General features: G+C 33.8%; 1 protein-coding gene across 3 annotated transcripts in view; it reads right to left on the reverse strand.

Annotated features, from left to right (window-relative positions):
* The window catches only part of MYEF2 (myelin expression factor 2), a 34,384-nt gene that overhangs the window by 4,905 nt on the left and 7,298 nt on the right, over positions 1–22,181 (reverse strand). The window contains exons 3-16 of one of the 3 annotated variants that reach the window (XM_046008720.1): positions 21,802–21,854; positions 20,576–20,583; positions 20,379–20,472; positions 16,255–16,446; positions 15,405–15,558; positions 14,806–14,855; positions 14,623–14,686; positions 10,181–10,282; positions 8,675–8,725; positions 8,310–8,378; positions 7,970–8,068; positions 7,609–7,671; positions 5,675–5,883; positions 5,544–5,595 (exon numbers count right to left, since the gene is read on the reverse strand). In XM_046008720.1, the coding sequence (XP_045864676.1) occupies positions 5,544–5,595; positions 5,675–5,883; positions 7,609–7,671; positions 7,970–8,068; positions 8,310–8,378; positions 8,675–8,725; positions 10,181–10,282; positions 14,623–14,686; positions 14,806–14,855; positions 15,405–15,558; positions 16,255–16,446; positions 20,379–20,472; positions 20,576–20,583; positions 21,802–21,854 (1,260 nt within the window). The remainder of the gene's footprint in view (positions 1–5,543; positions 5,596–5,674; positions 5,884–7,608; positions 7,672–7,969; positions 8,069–8,309; positions 8,379–8,674; positions 8,726–10,180; positions 10,283–14,622; positions 14,687–14,805; positions 14,856–15,404; positions 15,559–16,254; positions 16,447–20,378; positions 20,473–20,575; positions 20,584–21,801; positions 21,855–22,181) is intronic. The other 2 variants (XM_046008721.1, XM_046008722.1) reach the window with 2 other exon arrangements.

Consider the following 22,181-nt stretch of genomic DNA (forward strand, 5'->3'; position numbering starts at 1 on the left):
TCTGTTTAAATCTTGATCTGAATGCTTTCTTATGTACAACATCCTAGACTACCTTTCTACTTTTATTTTTTCATCATTTCCCATCCCACCATTACCACATTTTTTTTAAACCAACTGCTGGTCAACTGTTCACCCACTCAATACTAATTAAATGGTCCAAGTTAATAAATGTCATAGTGAACCAAACCCATGATCTTGTAACCCAGGCTGGGCAGCCTTTAACTGTTTCTAAAGTTATAAAACAGACTAATCTCCGCCCCCCCAAAATTATATTATCATGATTAAAGTAGATCCAAACAATATATAACCTACAACTGGTTAAAACAAAATAAAACAAAAAACACAGAAATCACATTTTCTAATAAACAACATAAAATGAAACTTTAAAAAGCTTTAAAGATAGATGCAGAGCAATTTCCAGAATCCTCTTAATATCTTGAATGCTGGGACCTGAAAAAAAGAAGTTTAATTAAAGCAGCATACCTTGGTAAATGGCAGCATTGTACAGTGATTCCAAAGGAGACTGTGGAGAATTTTCAAGGGCTTTTAAGGTTAGAGGTTCCTCCTTATTCTACTTTTACCTTTTATAAAAACTTGGGGCTTTTCTTAAAGTAAGCATCCCGTTATAGATTTATCAGCAATAATACTAAGGTTCACTCAAGCAAGAAACCTCCAGAACTTCAAAGGAAAATACGTAATTACCTCGTGCAAAATCTGTCTCAATCTTTGAAGACAAGCTTCTCTCTCTTTTTTCTTCTCTTGAATTGTCTCTCTCAATTTAGGAATCAACACTCAGACCCCTAAATTCCTAAACTCACATTGACCTCACGGCATTTCAATTTGAAAAGGTCTCTCAGCTAAGATGCTTCAACATGCTTACAGTTTGGACACTTATGCTATAGAAAATGTCCTATAGATACTTGTGTTTCATGGTTAGACTGTCCAAAAATCCCCACTAGGCACAGAACCAGAAAGAGCTGTGTGTTTTCTAAGTTTCTTCCTAATCCCATAAAAACACTGGTAGAGATAACTTACTTTTCTAGAGACAAATAATCGAAAAGAAAAAAAATTTGTTTCAAAAAATTAAAATCTGACTTCCTTGGCTATTTTTACATGCTCTTGAGGATTTTCTTAAAAGACTTAAATATCTACTGATCTTGTATGATTCCACAAAAAGCAAAAATAGAACTGCTATTTTAACAGGATAGGACAAAATAGTATGCAATGAGAAGTCAGTACCACAGAATAATCAAATATGTTGCTGTTTCATGTACTAGTTATAAAAATGACTTATCCTGCAGTGAAAGAAAACTTTTCACTTTATTCAATCCAGCCTATTAATATTATCCTGTGGTATGATTTGGGAAATGCTGATATAAAAGCATATCTAAAAATACACCAAGTTAAAAGCAGAAACAAGTGTTTCAATAAAATCTACTACCAAAGTGAAGTGTAACATAGAAATGAGAAAAAAAGCAAAATCAGATATTCTACAAAGAGCCATAATTATGACTTAAAGGACAAAAAACAAAGATTTAATGCTATCAATGAATGTTCTCCATACATTATTTTTACTATTAAATTATTCCAGAGTTAAAGTCCACTAGTCATGCTTGAAGCAGCACATGCTTTAGTAAATAAAATCTACCACAAGTCTCTACTTTCTAGCCGGTTAACAAGCATACTGATCTAGAAAACTCCATAATGGAAATGTGTGAAACAAAGCTGTATTTGTTTACATGGTTTATAGGAAGAATAATTAAATGTGCTTTCCTTGCACTGCAGGTCTAAAATGTTATGGTACATCATCATACTGAGCTAGAAGGTCAAAGTATAGCTAAAGTGGACAGTAAATATGAGAGCAAGTTTGAAAGACTATCTGTTTGACTCCATTAGCACAACTTAAACTAATGTGGCATCCAATTCTGAATGAGTCAGTTAATTTATTTATACTCAGCCTTCTAAAAATGCATGTCACTGAGGAATCACATAGGATAGGCTAAAAAGGGATCTATTTTTACTATAGTCATTTACTTCTCATATTGTTATATACTGGGATATCGGAACACATTTTCCTCTAAATTATAAAGGCTGAGGAAATGTACTGAAGGTAGTATAACCTAAAGTGCATTTTTTTAGGGCCTTTGTATTTGCTCTATCAAGGACATTTAACCACTATATAGATGGCCCCAACTCACAATGGTTCGACTTACAATGTTTTGACATCACGATGGTGCAACAGCAATATACAATAGAAACTGTACTTTGAATTTTGATCTTTTTCCAAGCTGGTGATATGTGGTATGATATGATATGATACAGGGCAGAAGACACTGAACAGCAGCCCTCAGTAAGCCAGGCGATCACCAGGATAAACAATGCATACATTTATAACCATTGTGTACCCACCTAACCACTCTGTTTTTCACTTTCACTGTAAGTATGTAATCAATTACGTGAGATACTCAACACCTTATTATAAAATAAGCTTTGTGTTAGAGGATTTTGCCCAACTGTAGGCTAATATTAAGTGTTCTGAGCATGTTTAAGGTAGGCTAGGTGAGGCTATGATGCTGAGTAGATTAAGCATAGTTCCACCCTAAGTCGTGGAAGATCTGCAGAGATATTTAATAAGCAAAGTGCTTGCTGGTGAGCCACCTATGGGCAGATATTGTCTAGGGAAGCTACTTGGACTACCACAAGACTCTTACTAAGAAGCAACCAAGCATATATACTTACTCACTTTGGGCTCAAGGGAGAAAAAAAAAACAACAAACACCTGCCTTTTGCTGTTACAGAGATCATTACTGACTGCAACAGGTTAAAAAGAAACTCCCCATACTAACAAAGAAAAAACTTTCCAAGATTTGAAAATAAATAAATAAAAGGATGTAGCAGAAAAATAAAGATGGTTCAGTTCATACAAGCCAGATAATTTCCATAGCTGTCAATAGCTGACCACTAAATTCGATATTACCATAACTTACTTTCTTTTTCTTTCTTTTTTTTTTAAAGATTTTATTTATTTATTTGATAGAGAGAGATCACAAGTAGGCAGGGGGGGAGGGGAAGCAGGTTACCTGCCGAGCAGAGAGCCCGATGTGAGGCTTGATCCCAGGACCCTGAGATCATGACCTGAGCCGAAGGCAGAGGCTTAACCCACTGAGCCACCCAGGCGCCCCTACCATAACTTATTTTCTTTCCCATCAATGTAGTTCAAGGTTAAAAACAGGAAGATGGCAAGGAATTATTTAAATATGGTATTACCTTAATATAAATCTAAAAGTCAGAAGTTCTTACAACAGAATTGAAAAAAAGGGGCGTCTGGGTGGCTCAGTTGTTAAGCGTCTGCCTTCGGCTCAGGGCATGATCCCAGGGTTCTGGGATCGAGGCCCACATGGGGCTCCCTGCTCAGCGGTAAGCCTGCTTCTCCCTCTCTCACTCCCCCTGCTTGTGTTCCCTCTCTCACTGTGTCTCTCTTTGTCAAATAAATAAATAAAATGGATAGTTTGGATACTATTTTTTTTTTGTTTCAGAAAATATTTTTGAATTGTTCATGTCCTTCTATCAAAACAACACTACTCCATCAATAAGCCCACCAAAAGACCTCAGGTTTGCTGCAAGCCTTGCTCATTTCTGACTTGAAAAAGAAATATGTCTACAAATGACAAAAGTCAACACAATATTGGTCACATTTTCATTAATGTCATGTTTGCCCCACTTTGTTCATTATTTGTCTCAGTTCTACTGTTAAAAAAAATGGCATACATCTCATTTGGAGATTTTTTTTTCTACCACAACTATCACAGAGATCATCTATACCTGCTGCCACTGTTCCTCTTTTGACGTATTTCACAAGGCCCTAATATATTCAATCCTCTGCAGTCTATGTGGTTCATTGCCAAATGCCACTTACTCATTCTAGTAAACTTCTTACTTCTACAAATATTTCCAACTCTGCAAAACTGTTACAATCCTACTTTCTCTTAGTGGTACCTATTTAGTAGTTAACTCATTTTCAACAACTTTTTTTACAATTAAAAAAATCAAGTTTCTTTTCTTTGAATAAAATATAAATGAAATACAAAAAAACAACAACAAACAAACAACAAAAGGAGTCCCACGAACATCCTAAACAGATTTACACTGTACGTTCTTTGAGGGCAAGTGGGATAATGTCTTTGTTCACATTTCTAATTCTAACAACAATCGACTGTCAAAAATATAGTATTTGTGGATTTATTCAATGATTAAAAACTGAATAAATGAATAAGATTTGCTCAGAGTGCTTAACTCACTCATAAACCCTTAACAAACTCTTACTACATATACCAAGGGAGTGAAAAATGTTAGACTAAAAATGATAGTTCTTCTATCAAGAGCCTCCATCTAGGAGGGAAGAAAACATGTGAGTACATTATTACCACAAAGTCAGGTATATAAAGTATTCTGAGAACAGAGCAGATGACAGCCACGTAATCACTTTGATCACAACTAAAGTTATTCCCCTCATGATCTCAAAAAATTAAAGATATATTCCAAATACAACTAACTTTCCATCAACTCTCGGAAACTGAATGTCCCTTTTCATCACTATATGCCACCTCTATAATTTACCATTATGATTATAGTCTCTGGGATACAATGCAATAGCAGAAAAATACTGGCAGAAAATCTGTTTATGTTGTTCCACTCAAACTAATTCTCCATCATCTTAAAAAAAGGCCCTGGGGCGCTCAGATGCCTTAGTCATTAAGTGTCTGCCTTTGGCTCTGGTTATGATCCCAGGTTTTTAGGATCGAGCCCCGCATCGGGCTTCCTGCTCAACAGGAAGCCTGCTTTGGCCTCTCCCACACCCCTTGCTTGTGTTCTATCTCTCACTGTGTCTCTCTCTGTAAAATAAATAAATAAAACCTTAAAAAAAAAAAGGCCCTCTTCTAAAGTAAGAAGACCTACAGGCCTAATGAACACGGTAAGGTTGTATAAACAGCATCATCACAGCCAAGAACAGTTTATGAAAGGGCTAGAAGGGCCACCAGAATGTACCTGTCCAAGGAATTCCTTAGCTATCAACTAAGTTTCCTGTGTCCTATAGGTAACAGAGTATGCAGAATAGGTCTCATCTATTAACTCCACATCATTTGGATGTCGGCATTTTAGGGTCATATTGACAATGTACTGCACTACACTACAAACAAGGAAATACACCATTAATATTTCCCACAGAGAAAAAAAAAAGGGTTTTTAAATGCAAACAATGATGATATATTAACCTTTTAAAAATCAGGTAATAAAACAAGCTCTTTCTTTATCCACAGAAGACAATGACAGGCTCTACTCTGAATCTTATTATTTAGTAGTCATTTGCCCTGCTCTATGTCAGAGAACGACAGAGTAATTTATTTGAAGTAGAATTAGACCTGTCGTACTATCCAGGAACAAACATCCAGACAGGTAAGGTCTAAATACAATGCTTAAGAAGTTTAAAATCAGTTTTCCTCCATAATCAATATTAACATGTCTCCAGTCATTAGCATACTTACCACACTGACTGAATTTCTCTTTTAGTTTCTGCCAAGTCAAGTCAAAAGGCAGCTAGAATGAAAAAAGGTATTAGTAACAGATATACAAAGAAAAAAAATATTTTAAGTATCCTTTACACTTAGTTGCTTACATTTCTGACAAATATCTGGTTGCCTTTGGAGCCTATTCTTTCTCTTATTCCGCTTCCCATTGGACCAGATAGAAATCCTCGATCCATATCGATGCTCCTTTCCAGTATGGCTCCTATACCTGGTCCCATTCTATCAAAGCTGGAGCTCATCCGGTCCAGTCCCATCCCCATTCCTCCAGTCACACTGTTCATGCCACCCATGCCACCACCTAGATTTCAAGAAGGGAAGGGGAGGATTTGGGAATTTGGGTGTTTTTGTTTTAAAAACAGAAGAAAAAGGAGAAAGAAGAGGAAAATGAGGAGGGAGAGAATCATTTTTGAGAAAGAAAGGGAGAGAAAAATTAATTCATTTATATAATTAGATCATATGTAAACATAAAATCATTTTCATATACACAACAGAAAAATCTTCCAAGAAACAGAATATAATTTGATGTACATTCAGTCAGTTGACTGTTAACAGCTAAGTGCATCTCATTCTAGCCACTACACAAATACATCATACATCTATACTTCTATAAAATTATATTCTGATCATAAAATACATCATATAAGTTGTATAAATTCTCTGCCAATTATTTGATCCATTAATGGAATGTGAGTTTTATCATTTTTCTTTAATAATACCATGTTTAATAAATGCAAGAACAAAGATATATGAAGTGAATTCAAATTAATACAACTCCAACGCATTAACTGTTCATCTCATCATACTCTCCCATATAATATTCTTTTCACCTCAGTATCTTCTGTTTTACATGCAATTTCTCTTTCATATCAATTCAATTTGCAATAATCACAGGAAAACCTAACTTTTAATCTCAATATTATATAGATCTTAAGGAGATAACAAAAAATGGAATCATATGCCTTTGGCCAGAGCTTGAGAATTTAACTCACAGTGCATACCTAATTCATTCTTATGCACTGAGTCCCCTTTAATTAATTCTAATCCTATTCATCCTCAAAATTTATATTTTTTTCTTGTACTTAATATCCCCATACATAGAAATTCTAAAAATTAGCATCACCTTCAAATTGACTTTCTATGAATAACAAATATAAAGCTAGGGAAACAGAAGTATGAACACTGAGGTGAAAAAAGAAGGCAGGAAGTTATGATTAATGGGAAGATGACCAAGGCTAAAAAAATGATGAAAGGGAATGAGAAGCAAGGTACAATGGAAGTAAATATCTTTAGCTGACAGGATTTTACAAAAGTTCAAGTAGGCTATATTTCTTATTTGTGAGATTTCAATTAAAGGAATTCAGTTAAGTATGGAGAGCTCACAAAGACGTGGCTCAGTAAGCAACGGAGCAATGTCTTAAGACTTAAGAGAAGGCCTCAAATGTAGTAGTGGAAACAGATGGAAGACATGGGGCATTCCCCAGTGTTGCAACTACTCTTGATTCTCCACAGGAAAAGTTTAAGAGGAGAGGAAATAAGCATCTCTTTCAACCCTAAGCCTTCAACCTCAGGAAATCTCTAGAGGTGTTATAACTAGGGCAATTCACCTGCATCTACCAAAAGACACAAGATGTTCACAGATGAAATAAGCTAGTCACCAACCAGCAGCTGTAGACAACAGGCAAGGAAACAAAGTTGGTGCTAAAGCAAAAGTTGCTCCTGACATGTGATCATAGAAATCCCCAGATTCCTTAGTTGGAATGGAGCTTCTTGGATTAGCTGACAATTAACACATACTCTGGTGTTAGTTTAGAAATGTCAAAGAAGTAAAATTCAAAGTTAGTTTATAAATTTCAAACAGTGATCAAACAGAAAAGCTCAGTAAATATTAAAATTTCTCTAAATTATGACAAGACATATTAACACATAAGAACAAAGTACTACTATACTACAATAACTACTCTTGCAAAGTCTTTTGCAAGCACTCAAATATTACTGAATAAATTCTAGTAAAATTTAAACCTACTTATTCCAGATCCTACTGGACCCATGTTAGAAGCTCCTATTCTTCCTGCAATCATTGCACTGCCTAAACAAGGATGGAAAGATAATATACTAATTAATTTGAATAATCATATTTTAAAATTCCCAAGGTACTATGCTCTCAGATGTACAGTAACCAAAAAACTATGTCTTCTAGAAATAGGGTTCAAATACATAACATACTGAAATAGCGAACGAGTACATTAAAATACCTAAAGTGTTTTTCATCAAGTAATAAATTACATGAAACATTATAAATTTCCAACTGTTCACAAAAAAAGGGAAACAGACTTTGAAAAATATGACCTGCAAAAAGAAAAGGAGAAATATGCAGCCAACCCTACCAAGTCTACCAAAGGAATCTCCAAAGCCTCGATTTATTCCAATATCACCACGTCCAAAATCTCTCTCCATGCTACTAGTCATCGCACCACGGTATAGCTCTGAAAAGATTATGCAACAAATTAACCCTTTTTCAAATGCATCAGTACACGGTAATCCATTTAGGAAAATTTTGAAACTAAACTGAAAAGACAGAAGAAGTCACAAATACAAAAAAGTCTGTGATTTACCAACTCACCTCACATGCCATATAATATCCCAGTCCCATCATGCCTGTCTCTATTCCCTATGCCCATATGCCCTCTGAAGACCTCTACAGTACCCATTCCTACATTTACCTACCTCCCATTCGGCCAACTCCTCCAAATCCTCCCATGCTATTCATTGCTTCCAGACCACCAAACCCAATTCCTATGGAATAAAGATTAATTTTGAGATCCGACTGTCAGTTATAGAACTGAAAGGTACATTTTGTAAATATTGAGTTTCATCAGTAAGCTCTTCATCCACCCTACCTTGTCCAAGGGGTTTCTTAATACATCCATTTCCATATCCCTTAAGTATGTACCAGGCTCAATCTCTGCTAGCAGTCTTAGGTGTGAGCCAACAATAAACCATGACTTTTTTTCCCTTGGAATTCTCAACATAGCTTCTAATTTACTAAAAATGGTGATGGGTACATACAAAAAACAAATGCTTATACATACCTCCTCCAATTCTATTCATTCCTCCAAAACCTGGACCATCCATTCCCATACCTCAAATAAAATACACAGTATGTACGTTCAGTCAATCTTATTTTTATGACTAAAGAATGACATAACGCAATACAGCAAAAGATACCACTGGTCTAGTCATGATGGAATGCTAGAGAAGCAGAGGAACACAGGTGGCATGTGTGCTATGCCATATCAGCTATCTAATCATGAGTCTTCAAAAAGGCCTCTATGAATATTTATTGAATGAGAAAACAAAATTCACTGGTCACACTCATATTCAAGCAGAGAATATCTAGGACCAGGTAATCGCTCTCCCTTTTTTTTCAACACACACACAAACACAAATATCACCACAACAGATTCAGAGATCACATTAGAAAGTAAGGACTCCTTACATGGCAGCTAAGGGAGCAGTAAAAAACCAAGAATAAAAAAGCACGTATTTAGGAGGGCAGAGGGCCTAAGAGTAAGGGACAAAGTTTCTATCTCTTTGGGTCAGAATGATTTCTGTAGCTACCTTAATAATGTAAAAGTTTAACTATAGCACCTCAGCAAAAACAGGAATCTGATAGCATTTATTAGTCCATCAATTACCACAGTTCTCTAAGTATGGCCTGGGTCTAGTAAGTCAAAATTATTTCATTCATCACATATTAAGATATTATTTGACTGTTTTACTCTCATTCTCTCATGAATATAAGATGCAATTTCCCAGAAACTACATGATGTATGATACTGTAACAAACTAAATGTAGAAGTAGACACAAGAACATGGCTGTCTTGCATTAAGCCAAATATTAAAGAGATGTACAAAAAGGTAAAACAATGCCACTCTTCTATTTTTTTGTATTGGAAAATACAACTTAGTTTCTTAAAAACTGTATGTTAACACAAGTTTATTACTGTTATCTTAAATACACAAGTAGTTTTAAATTTCTAAGTTTTAATTTCTAATACAGTAAATACCGACAAACATAACTACATAAACAAAAGCATTTTGAGATCCTCAACAAATTTTGAGTAAAAGAATTCTGAAACCACAAAGTGTAAAAACTAATCTTCAAAGACAAACTATAAATTAGTCCAGGTGAAGAGCCAAACAGCTATCTGAAGAGCTACCGTCCCAGCTATACATATAAATTTAACCTGCTTATAATAGGGTAGCATTTCAGTCATATACAAATATTGTATAACCATGATACACAAAGCACTACATTTAAACATTCTCCTTCTGCCTTACAGACATTTTAAAATCCAAAGTGCTAAAAGGCTAGCTACAACACAACTGGCCCCAGAGGAACCTGACTGACCTCTGCTCAGCCTTTTTCATGTTCTCTGCTCTCAAGGTTTCATTCTTTTATCAGACTGAATGACATCCTAAATGCTCAACTATAAAACAGAGTCCTTTGAACATTATTACAAACTAGTAAATGTAAGCTTTGTAATCTAGCAAATGTACCATTTAAAAAGAAATAAGAATGTGAGAATACTCACCACTTGGACCTAAATTTCCCATTACACCACCTATGTTCAACTGGCTGGCACTAATAGGCTGCCCACCTGGACCAAGTCCCATTCCAATGCCTCCAAGACCACCTAAAACATAAATAAGAATATTACTCACCCATATATAATTAACTAACTGGTACTAAGTAAATGTTTTAAAGCTAGATGCCTGTAGTAATATTTCCAAAACTTTGCAAATTTGCAAATAAGAGCACTGGTTCTTCGTTTCATCAGAATGCAGCACACTGAAGCCTCACTATAATACCATTTATTAACGAGAAGTGTTTTATGAAGCAGGCCCATCTTATATACTAGGTTTAAAGCATACTGAAAAGGACTAATGAAATACCAAGAAGATTTTGAATACCATTATATACCTTAAAAATGGTATACATATCCGAAAGTGAGAACGTTGCTCAAATTTGTAGAGCCACTTAAAGTAGAATTACTTTTAAGATGCTTTAAATCAAACTAAAGTCAACAAAAATGACAACATGATACTGAATAAAACAAACATTACATTACTTGGTTTTGTCCATGACATATTTATTGATATTTATATGGCAACCTTAAGTGTTTTCACATATATTTTCCATAGAGGAGGAAATGTTTGAAACCTTAAGTTACTTGGGGCACCTGGGTGGCTCAGTGAGTGGGTTAAGCCTCTGCCTTCGGCTCAGGTCATGATCTCAGGGTCCTGGGATCGAGCCCCACATGGGTCTCTCTGCTCAGCAGGGAGCCTGCTTCCCCCTCTCTCTCTGCCTGCCTCTCTGCCTGCTTGTGATCTCTGTCTGTCAAATAAATAAAATCTAAAAAAACAAACAAACAAACAAAAAAAAACCTTAAGTTACTTATATAATGCCATTTTAGCTATGTAATTAAGCTAGGACTAGAATTTAAGTTTTCTGTCTCTAAATCCAGTATTCTTTTTACTACCTCTCTTAATTAAATTTGTTGAAAATAGACTTAACAAGTTAATTTGATGACCTTAAAGACTTAATATTTGAGTGGGAACTATTTTATTCTACTAAATCTGAGTATGGCTTTAAAGTTCTTGTTAGCAATGTAGCAATTAAGTGGTAGAGGCTGAGAAAATTATATACCATATATAGTTTTTCAATACATTTTTCAATACATACAGAAGCATGTTAAGTTGGAAAGATTAATGTGATCTGGTAAGAGAAATATTTTTCAATTCAGTTCCCCAAAATGGTCTAACTGAAAGCAATAGCACATTTGACTATCAGTAATGCTCATGTCTACGCCTAAAACTCATATTTTCATCTTTGATATCATTCTTCATTAAAAGGAACCAGGATTCCTTGAAACTAGGCCATTCCCATGTCTCTGGGACCAAAAAAAAAAACACCAAAAAACAAAAAAAACACCAAAAAAACAAAACCTTTGCAGATCTGGGATATCATGCTTTTACCAAAAGCAAGAATATCAGCAGCACGGGAAATGAGAAGGCTCCCACCTGACAGAGTTACATTAATTTGAACAAAAGAAGAGAAGGGAAAAATGAGGACATTAATAATGATTAACTAGAACAACAAACTGATTCTGTTAAAGTCTATGAATTCAGGGCGTCTGGGTGGCTCAGTGGGTTAAAGCTTTTGCCTTCGGCTCAGGTCATCATGGTCTCATGGTCTTGGGATCAAACCCTGCATCAGGCTCTCTGCTCAGCAGGGAGCCTGCTTCCCCCTCCTGCTCTGCCTGACTCTCTGCCAACTTGTGATCTGTCTGTCAAATAAATAAATAAAATCTTTAAAAAAAAATAAAGTCTATGAATTCATATTATATCTCAAGAAAGAAGAATATAAAAAAATGTAAATCTCAAAAAAACAGAGAAGAAGTCTGAATACAACAGAGGATACTTTTTTATATAAATAAATAGAAGAGTACAAATAGTGGAAAGTAAACCAGAAGTCCCTGCAGAAAGCCAGGCAGGATCTTGAAAGACGAAAAGTAGTAAGTGATAAACTTGGTTGAGGTAGGAAAAGACTGCTCTTATCTTATGAAGAGAGAAAAGACAATATTCAAAGACACATGAGCTGAGAATTTTCCAGAAATTACCAAAAAAAACCTTGAATTCTCATATTGTGAAAGCCCAATAAAAAGTAATTCATACCCACACTATAGAAAACTGTATACCAAAGACAAATATCTTAAAATCAGTTACATGAAGAACAAAGATTACCTATAAAGAAAGGACATTTCAACTGATAGCTGGCTTAAAATAACAACAATGGAAGCCAAAAGACTGTGATATTTTCAAAGTGCTGAGACAAAATAACTATCAATCTTAAACTGCAAACCAATAAAATTATCTCTGAAGATATTCATAGAGTATCCAAAATTAAGACAATTTACTAACAACAGATCCTCATTGAAAGAGTTTTTAAAATATATCTTTCAGGGGAAAAAAAATTAGTGCCAGGGTCTGTGAAAGCAGAGAAAGGTAAGGTTAAAAAAAAAAAAAAAAAAAAAAAAGGTAAGTCTAATTTGTGGGACTGAAAAAAAAAATACACAACTAAGACAATGAGCAATAATAACACATAATTCAGCAGAAAAGTGATCAGAACTAAAACATTCAAAGGGCACTCTATTATTGAGTAAACGAATAATTACATTAACTTCAGACTTTGTATCGCTATATTAAAAATCCAGGATAATCACTAGATGAGAAAGCAAGATGGGAGAAAAATATTTGTAAAAAAACAGAAAAACAGAATACAAAATAAGATAATGGGCATTAATCCAAATAAATCAATAAATGTGAATAAACAAAACAAAGCTCTTGTATCTACATAAATACTAGACAAGACTTAGCTACTAAAGAAAAATCACTTTAAAATGATAAAATTTTACACTGAAAAAAATTAAATTAAATTAAAAAATAAAATAAAATAAAATGATAGAATTTTGATTCATTGGGAAACTGTATCAGTTCTAAACTTGGATGTTGCTACTAATTTAGTTTCAAAATATTTAAAGTAAAAACAAGAAAAAAGAAGACAAACCCAACATTCTAGTGGAAAATTTTACCACATACAATTCTCAGTAATTGACAGCACAAACAGACATTACTATTAGTAGAGACATAAGAAAATGTAAATGATTAATAAAATTGTTTAATGGACATATACAGAATACTGCACTCACAAAGCACACCTGGGATATATATTAAAAAGTGCCATATATTAAGCTACCATAATGCAAAGTCCAAATTAATTCCAAGAATCACAATCGTATCTTCTTTGGCCACACTGTTAAGTTAAAAATTAGTAAGAAAAAGCCCCATACATTTAGAAACTCAAAAAAGTATGGCTTAAGAAAAAATCATAATAGTAATTTAATAAAAACTAAATCACAATAAAAATACTCCCTACCAAAACCTGCATACAACAGCTAAATTTAATAGTTGTAACTACTTTTACAAAAAGAGAGAGGCTGCAAAATTAGTGAAGTAAACATTCAACTTAAGGAATTTGGACAAAATAAGAGACTAAACCCAAAGAGATAGAAGAAAGTATTAAAGAGCAGAAATTAAGATACAAAAATGAAATTCACTTCTTTGAAAGCACTTATTCTAATAAAATTGAAAAATCTAAGCAAAACTGACCAAGAAAAAAGAGAAATTGCAAACCTTTGGGATTTATCAGAGCGAAGAACTATAGATGCAGCAGAAATTTAAGAGACTATTTTATGCCAGTAAATGTGAAAATGAACAAAAATGATAAAAATCTTAGGAAAATAGAAATGACCAATACTGACTCAAGAAGCAATAGGAAATATGAACACTCATTAGTTCAAGTCTTCCCCTAAATAACAGAGGAAGGCCAGACAGTATTTATAAGTAATTTCTCATAAACACTGCGAAAGCAGATTATTCTAACAGGAAAAGAATAAATACTCCCCAAATTAGTACTGTTTCTAATGGCCGAAAACGCAAATAACCAAAAAACAGAAATACGTATAAAATGCGGTATTGGCAAGTTAAAATGAAGGAATTAGAGCGACATCTATCAATATAAATTCATCTCAAAACAGTATTAAACCTAAAACAGCAAGTTTCAGAATAATATACACAATATGGTATCACTCACCCCAAATTTTTATCCAGCAAAACAATTTCATGTAGTGTTTATGGATGTATAAATGCGTAGCCAACTGACTAAAGCCTAAATGACAAACACTATATTCCTTAAGTTGTTTCCTCTTGATATGGTATCTGGTGGTCAGGAGAGAGGGGGAATCTCTATTTTATCTGTAAAATTTTACTTTAAAGAAAACTCATCTAAAACAATATGACCTGTGATAACAACAAGAGTAATTTTATTTTGTCTGTATAAAGAGTTTTGTTTAGCATATAATAAAATTGAAAAACAAAATAGTCTGCACTGTTTCTAATAATAACTTTTACTTACGTGGTAACTGTGGTGTTTTACTATCATGTGAACGGTAGTCTTCATGAGGGACAGACTTGTCATCCTAATTGCAAAAAAAGTTTATTATACGGTTAATTCATAACTGAAAGGATCTATAATGCAGAGGAGAGCAGATAAAGATTTGAAGAGGTTGGAGGGTTGAAGTGATATACAGGAACTCACCATTTTCACATGCATAGGTCTATCAAACAAAAACTGCCCATTGAACATAGCTGTTGGTTCAGTCAAGGAAACTCAGTTAAGACTATAAAGTTATACTTGAACACACATTTTTAATAATCTTAGAGTTAAGAGTCAGACTAACCCTAAAATTTTAATCAACATCTTTACTATTGTATTTTTCTGTATTACTCTTCCATATACTCAAAGAAAAATCTTGAATTCTTTGCTTTACAGTTTTACTTTATAAATAAAAAACAATCTAATTCAACCACTGAAAAAAGAAAATTAACAAGGCTTCATTTAAAGCAACTGCGTTAATGTACAATGGATTACATTAACTGTCAACAGCAGATATACATACAATTAGTTGTGGTAGGAAGAGAAAGTAGAAAAAAGTTCATTACCAGGCTTACACAATATGGCTAATTCAAGTTTTAAGAGTGACTTTAGTACTTGGACATAGTAAAGGTTTTATGTGCTGGAGACTAAAGTCTAATACACATTTCTAAGCCAAGCAACCTTAAATTCCATGACCCCCACAAAATAGTATCAAACTTCTTCAACCTTATTAAATAATGCTAAAGTGTAAATCAGGATACAAATTGCTTGAACTGCTTCAATTGCTTGTTCAAAAGTGACTGTGCCCATTCCTCTGCTCTTGCCATCTTTGTCTTCTTTAATATCTGCCCGCTTTACAGTTCCAGCTATGCTGAACACCTCCTTTAGCTTCTTCCAACCAACTTTGAAGTCAAGCTTAACATAAAATTATATAAAGTTACATACCTAATAAACCCTTCTTCCCATTTATAAATAATACAAACAAATCTTTTCTAAACTGTCAAAACTATAAAGAAGTATACTTCTTGTTAACAGTACATCAAGAATATTCAAATAAAAACATCTTAAGTTGTTTAAAATCAATTAAGCTACATCCACATTGTTCCTTATCCTTAATTTTTTTTTATTCCCAAAATGGTCTCTCAACTGCCCAACCCTGTTTTATACATATGAAACTTGCATATCTATTTTTACTGAGAAATTCAGTCTTTGGAAAGTATTGGTGATATCACTGACTTTCAAAAGCTTCGAACAAATGACAAACCAACTACAACGTGCACATTCACAAATATCAAATAACAAATCTAAAGGAAGAAATCCATTTCCCAATATGAACAAAATCACAATGTAATGCAAGTAAACATTTTCAAGAACTGCTTAGGTATTTATAAATTCCACAGTTCTCTTTTAAAAGAATCCTACTCATACTTACACCCTAATCTTATGTATATAGACAAATTGGGTTCGAGTTTACAATTACTGTTTCGCTTACTTTAGTTAAAAATAAGCAAAATGTTCTATAAACCTACAACCCATTCATCTAATTTAAAAATCTCATGATTAGAATTAAACATCTGAATGACAAAATTTTAGACTAAAACTTAAACTTACATTAGCAACAAAAATTGTGGAACCAAGTCTACCAGCCTGCAAATTACTGATAACCTCAGGAGGAATGTTTGGATTATTGAGAATGGAAGGTGGTAAATTCATCAACCCCGATCCCATATCGGGTACATGTCCTCCTGGAAATGATCCTCCTGTTCGTTGCAATGCCCTACGAGCATTTTCTCCATCAGGATCCTATAACACACATTGAATGTTAAATACCACTAGATACATCAGTAAATCTGTATCATTAAAATAACAACTTCAAATTCTACAGTAGCTATCCCAACTGGCTCAAATTATTGGCCCTCTTGAAGAGTGAGTTTTTCTTATCCAGGGAATTCAGTCCCATAAAAACCTGTGGACAGACAAAAGATTTCAGTCTCCAGGGGTGTCAGTTAAATACCTCTTTCCAATCACTAAAGTCACTTAAGAACTTGAAATTAGTTTAATTTTGCCCTCATATTAGTGTACAAATATATGACAGAAAACACAAATATACATAACTCAAAGAGAAACAAAATACTGTTGACTCTTTTCTTCCCAAAATGCAGTAATGGTGAATTTTCACCACTAGATGCCCAAGGCAATGCCAAATGAGACTAATTCAAAGCTTTTCAACAGCAGAACAGACTGCTATAAAACCCAGGAATATTGGGGTAAAGGGGAACTATTATAATGTATAAATTTCATTCCTAAACAAAATCTAATTACCCAATTTCCAACCTTTTCCCTTCCTCAACAATGTTTATGACCTGACAATTTTACCAGAGATGAAGGGGGCCGGGGAGTGATAAAGAATGGCTAAGTGTCCAAGTAAAGAATGATGCTAAACATTGTTTTTTATTAATAAGTTCATTAACTTTATAAGAGAAATAGTCTACCTTTTTTTTTTTTAAGATTTTATTTATTTATTTTATAGAGAGCACAAGTAGTCAGAGAGGCAGGCAGGGAGAGAGGAGGAAGCAGGCTTCCCACTGAGCAGACAGCCGTATGCGGGGCTAGATCCCAGGACCCTGGGATCATGACCTGAGCTGAAGGCAGAGGCTTTAACCCACTGAGCCACCCAGGCGCCCCGAAATAGTCTACCTTTAAAAAAAACTAAAAAAGTGAGTTTCAATGTACTTCTCACTCATATCTCACTAGGTAGAATGCAAAAAAACAAAAAAATCCACGTTAACACACTGTAGACTATCATCTCCAATACCAAATGATAATGATAAATGTAACCATCAATGCTACTCTGCTGGTCTCACCTGGGGATACTAATAAAAAGAAAATTGGATAACCTAAAGAAATTCTCTAGGAAGGCTGAAAGAATAGAAGGTGAAAAAGTAAATGCAAGTATAAAGGTATACCAGGTATAAAGGTATAAAGAAATAAATGTTTTGAAAAATGCTATAAAATTTTTAAGTTAATAAGGCTTCACATCTAACTAAAGCTTCAAAAACTTGTACAAACGCAAAATTTAGGATAGTGGTTACTTATGGGGAGAAGAGGAGGGGTAGGAGAGGTGCTTCATAAACCATTAAGATAGGTTAATTGTCCTTAACATCTTAACAATAATAAAGCATATTCCTATATTTCTTTTTATATTTAACATGTATATAAATGTGTACACACAAAATATATACATACACATAAAAATACATAAAACATATATAAAATACAATTTATCTAAAACAAATTCACCACTATATAACATGGTTTTTATTCCTCTTTCCCCTTGGATGAGAGCCTGCCGGTCACTACCAGCTATTGCTATTAGAGGGCCTATAAGCTTATAACTGCTACTAAGTCCTATTTAATATAATGAAAAAAACACAATTCTAATATCTGGGAAGGAATATCAGTAATGTATTTTTTCCTTCCTGAGCTCAGCCGCCCATCTGTAAATTAGATATTCCTGGGAAACGGACCTTAACGATATTAATCTGAAAAAGCTAACTGAATGAAGAATACCTCTTCACTTAGCTAGGCCAAACTCGGTTATTTTTCTCTCTTAAAAAGTTTAAAATGGAAGTATCCTACATCAATTTGGATCACATTAACTCTATACTAGGGTCTCTAAAATATTACCAAGGATCTACGATGTGCTAAAAAGGTAACACAAACAACATGGACTTGGCCTTTAGCATAAAGATCACCACATAAATGGCTGGCATAGACTACAACAGTCTAAACTTTCCCTACTAATTCTCCACTTCCCAGTCAAAATATTAAAAAAGAAAAAAGAGGGCGCCTGAGTGGCTCAGTTGGTTAGGCGGCTGCCTTCAGCTCAGGTCATGATCCTGGAGTCCCAGGATGGAGTCCCGCATCAGGGAGTCTGCTTCTCCCTCTGACCCTCCCCCTTCTCATGCTCTCTATCGTTCTCTCTCTCTCTCTCTCTCTCCCCCTCTCAAATAAATAAAATCTTAATAAAAAAGAAAAATAAACAAAAAAAATAAAGAATGAAATAACCCCCAGACTCAAACAGAAGTAGAAGAATTCTGAAGCTGACTCTAATAAAAGGATTCGGGATACCTGTATTTTTTGGTGGCATAGCCTTCCATTCTAAGCTATTACCACCTCATACTCAGGATCAAGAAATCAACAACCAGTAACATTCTCACCTCAGACAGGAGTAACAATTATTATTACAGCTAATGTTTATTATGTAGTTATTTCATATTTTGACCACCATGCTAAGTGCCTTATATAATAACATCACAATCATAGTAGCTAACATTTATCAAATGCTTTACATATATGAACTGAGTCCTTGTAAAATCATCAGATAGCTTCTAATATTATTCCCATTTTAATGATAAGGAAACAAAGAAATAGAAAGTAATTAGAGATGGGGAATTTGTTAAGTAATTAAAGGTAAGTAATTTGCCCTGAGTCACAGATTATCTGACACCAGAGCCTGAATTCTTTTTTTTTTTTTTTAAGATTTTATTTATTTATTCAACAGAGAAGGAAATCACAAGTAGGCAGAGAGGCAGGCAGAGAGAGAAGGGGAAGCAGGCTCCCTGCTGAGCAGAGAGCCCGATGTGGGGCTCGATCCCAGGACCCGGGATCATGACCTGAGCCGAAGGCAGAGGCTTTAACCCACTGAGCCACCCAGGCGCCCCCAGAGCCTGAATTCTTTACCATGTTATCTCATTTAATCCTCATAAAAACCCTATTAGGTGAATACTATCAGTAGTGCTATTATAATTACTGAGGTTTAGAGTATAAGTAACATGCCTAGTCACAGAGTTAGAAAGTGATAGAGTTGGGACTCAAATCATTACTATACCAAATTAAACTGTGACCAACAGTAATGCTCTATTCCAATGACTTGCAACCTTGCTGGTGGAGACTATTCAGGGTCCTACAGTACATTCTCAATAATTTATAATACAGACTTTAGTAAATAGATACTTGTCTGTGATCAAACTATTCAGATAAGAGTAACAATATGAACTAAAGGAAGATATGAGAATGACTTCTATTCAAGCTAATCATTACCAAGGTCAATTATACCTAAGTGTAAATAGTTTTTTATCTATCTTCTGATCATTCTTTTTTCAATAGATTCATACTACTACAATTCCTATAGTACAAAGGGAATACCTCCACTTTAGGGATTTCCAAGTTCCAGCTACAAATTTCACTAATAGATTCATAAGTTTTCTTAAATTTTAATCTGGCACAGTTTCAGGTTAATTTTTATTAAAAGTGAGTATTAATCTTACTCAAAGCCATTAGGTATTTGCATTATTAAGCAACCTTTTATTATTAACTACAAGAATATCTGTAACATTTCTCAAATTAAGCAACACAATCTAAAAACTGAAAATGTCTATACCAAATAAAGTCAGCACCTAAAGTTTGCCATCTTGAAATATCTGAAAGTTTTTTTATCATATACTTCTGCTTATAACTTACAACAAATCAAATACATAAAAGTGCTTAAAGACAAATAGGAAACCATGTACAGGCAAAACTATCATCAAATATATAATGCTTTGATAAACATCTATGCTTAAAAAAAAAAAAAAAGTTGTAGCCAGAAGAAATACATCCCCAAAGACGAAAATCAAAGAAAACATGTCCTTATATTCAAAAGTTTAAATTATTCCAAATATAAGAAATATTACCTCTTTAATATTCAGGGGTCTTCCACTAAGATCATATTTGTTCATAGTTTCTAGTGCTTTCTTTACGAATTCTTCATCTTTGAACTCAACCACACTTAAGGAGGAAAAATTTATAGGAAATGTTTATTTATTAAGTTTACTTCTTCCTAATCAGAAGTTTAAATTTGACTTAAGATACTTTAAAAAAAAATTCTTACCCACAACCCTATATCCAGGTAGATTTGTCAATATATGCAAAAGAAAAAAAATTTTAGATCAGTAGACGAAGTTAATGGCAGACTCTAATATTCAAGTCCATTAAAAGCAATCAATAATTACATTTTGTCTTTTATACTTCCAGAACATAATAGGCAAGTACCACAAATTTCCTGTCAATGTTTAAATCTATATTTAAGACAATAAAATCTAGCATTTAACAATCTTAAAGCAAATATTTACTTTTAGAGGCCTCTTCTTTAAATTAAAACTAAGTAATGTCATTGCACAAATTCAATCAAAAGTAACTTAAGGAAATAACTGAAGGTTTCAACATACCTATTCTTATATTGTTAAGAATATTTTCAAAAGATGTTTTGAAAATGTACAAATATTATGTATACCTTTCAATTAAAATCAAAATAGGAAATAATTGCATTTTTAACTAAGTTCTCTATTACAGAAAACTGGCTGCATACAATTTAACAGCATCCAGTTTAAGTATGTAAAAGAAAATCACCTATGCTAAAGAAACAAATTCACAGAATCATTTTAAAATAATTATTTGTCATTATACTGTTTGAAGTGTCATTTGAATGTGATGACAAAGCTTTTCTCATGCACCAACTGGTTTTTGCAATATAATTTAACACTTTTAAAAGCTTTCCATTGTATTCTTCAATGTATTCCTTTCTTGTTGCTAAAAATCAAAATAGTACGACTATCAACCAATTCCTTCTATGTCAATTTAATCATCAAAGTCATTCATACCAATTGGTCAGAGCCCTGCCTATTAACATAGTCTTGCAGGCTACCAAATTAAGTTCTTCAATATAAGTTTCAAACATACATTCTGAATTAACACCTTTAAGCTATGGGCTTCTCATAGAACTCTTGGGGAAAATTATCAATTCAGTAACTTTTAAAATATCCTTGAAGACATCAAAACACAACAAAAAAAAATCCTATATTAAAATCTGTTGGCTAAGAAAAAGCATTACCTTAGAGCATTAGAAAAGTGAATGCCCTTTATGAAACCCATCCCTTCCAGGCAGCTAGTTTGGTCTGGATAAGTGTCAGAGTTGCTAGTATAAAGCCTCAAATCTTGCATAATAAAGTAAAACAAAATGAAACTTAAGTTTCCAAAAACTGGTACAAATATTATACAAAAAAGTAAACTGCTGAGGAACTTTTAAACCTCAAGCAGATTATTGCCCACAGCACTTACCCTTGATTTTCCTTCCGCATCCTTAAAGAGCTCCACGTATGTAACCTCACCAACTACATAAGACATACAAAAGGAAGATACCAAGAAACAATACATTTAAACACCAATATCTTGCTTTACTGCACACCTGTGCACAACTCTACAGAAAAGCACCTATTATTCACCAACAATCAAAACCAGACCAACATACCTCCTATCAATGGCTATGTAAATTTAACTAATTTTCTGAAATGTACATCATCCACGTTCTCTAAAAAAAGCTAACAACCATATTAACCTAATTCATACTACAGATCATATTTTGGCCAGCATGATATAGTTGGTGAACAAATGCACATATACATACAAATGGTCCCTTAGCCTATCATATTAAAAACATC

The sequence above is a fragment of the Meles meles genome, chromosome 6, assembly GCF_922984935.1.
Source record: "Meles meles chromosome 6, mMelMel3.1 paternal haplotype, whole genome shotgun sequence".
In the NCBI taxonomy this organism is placed as follows: Eukaryota; Metazoa; Chordata; class Mammalia; order Carnivora; family Mustelidae; genus Meles; species Meles meles.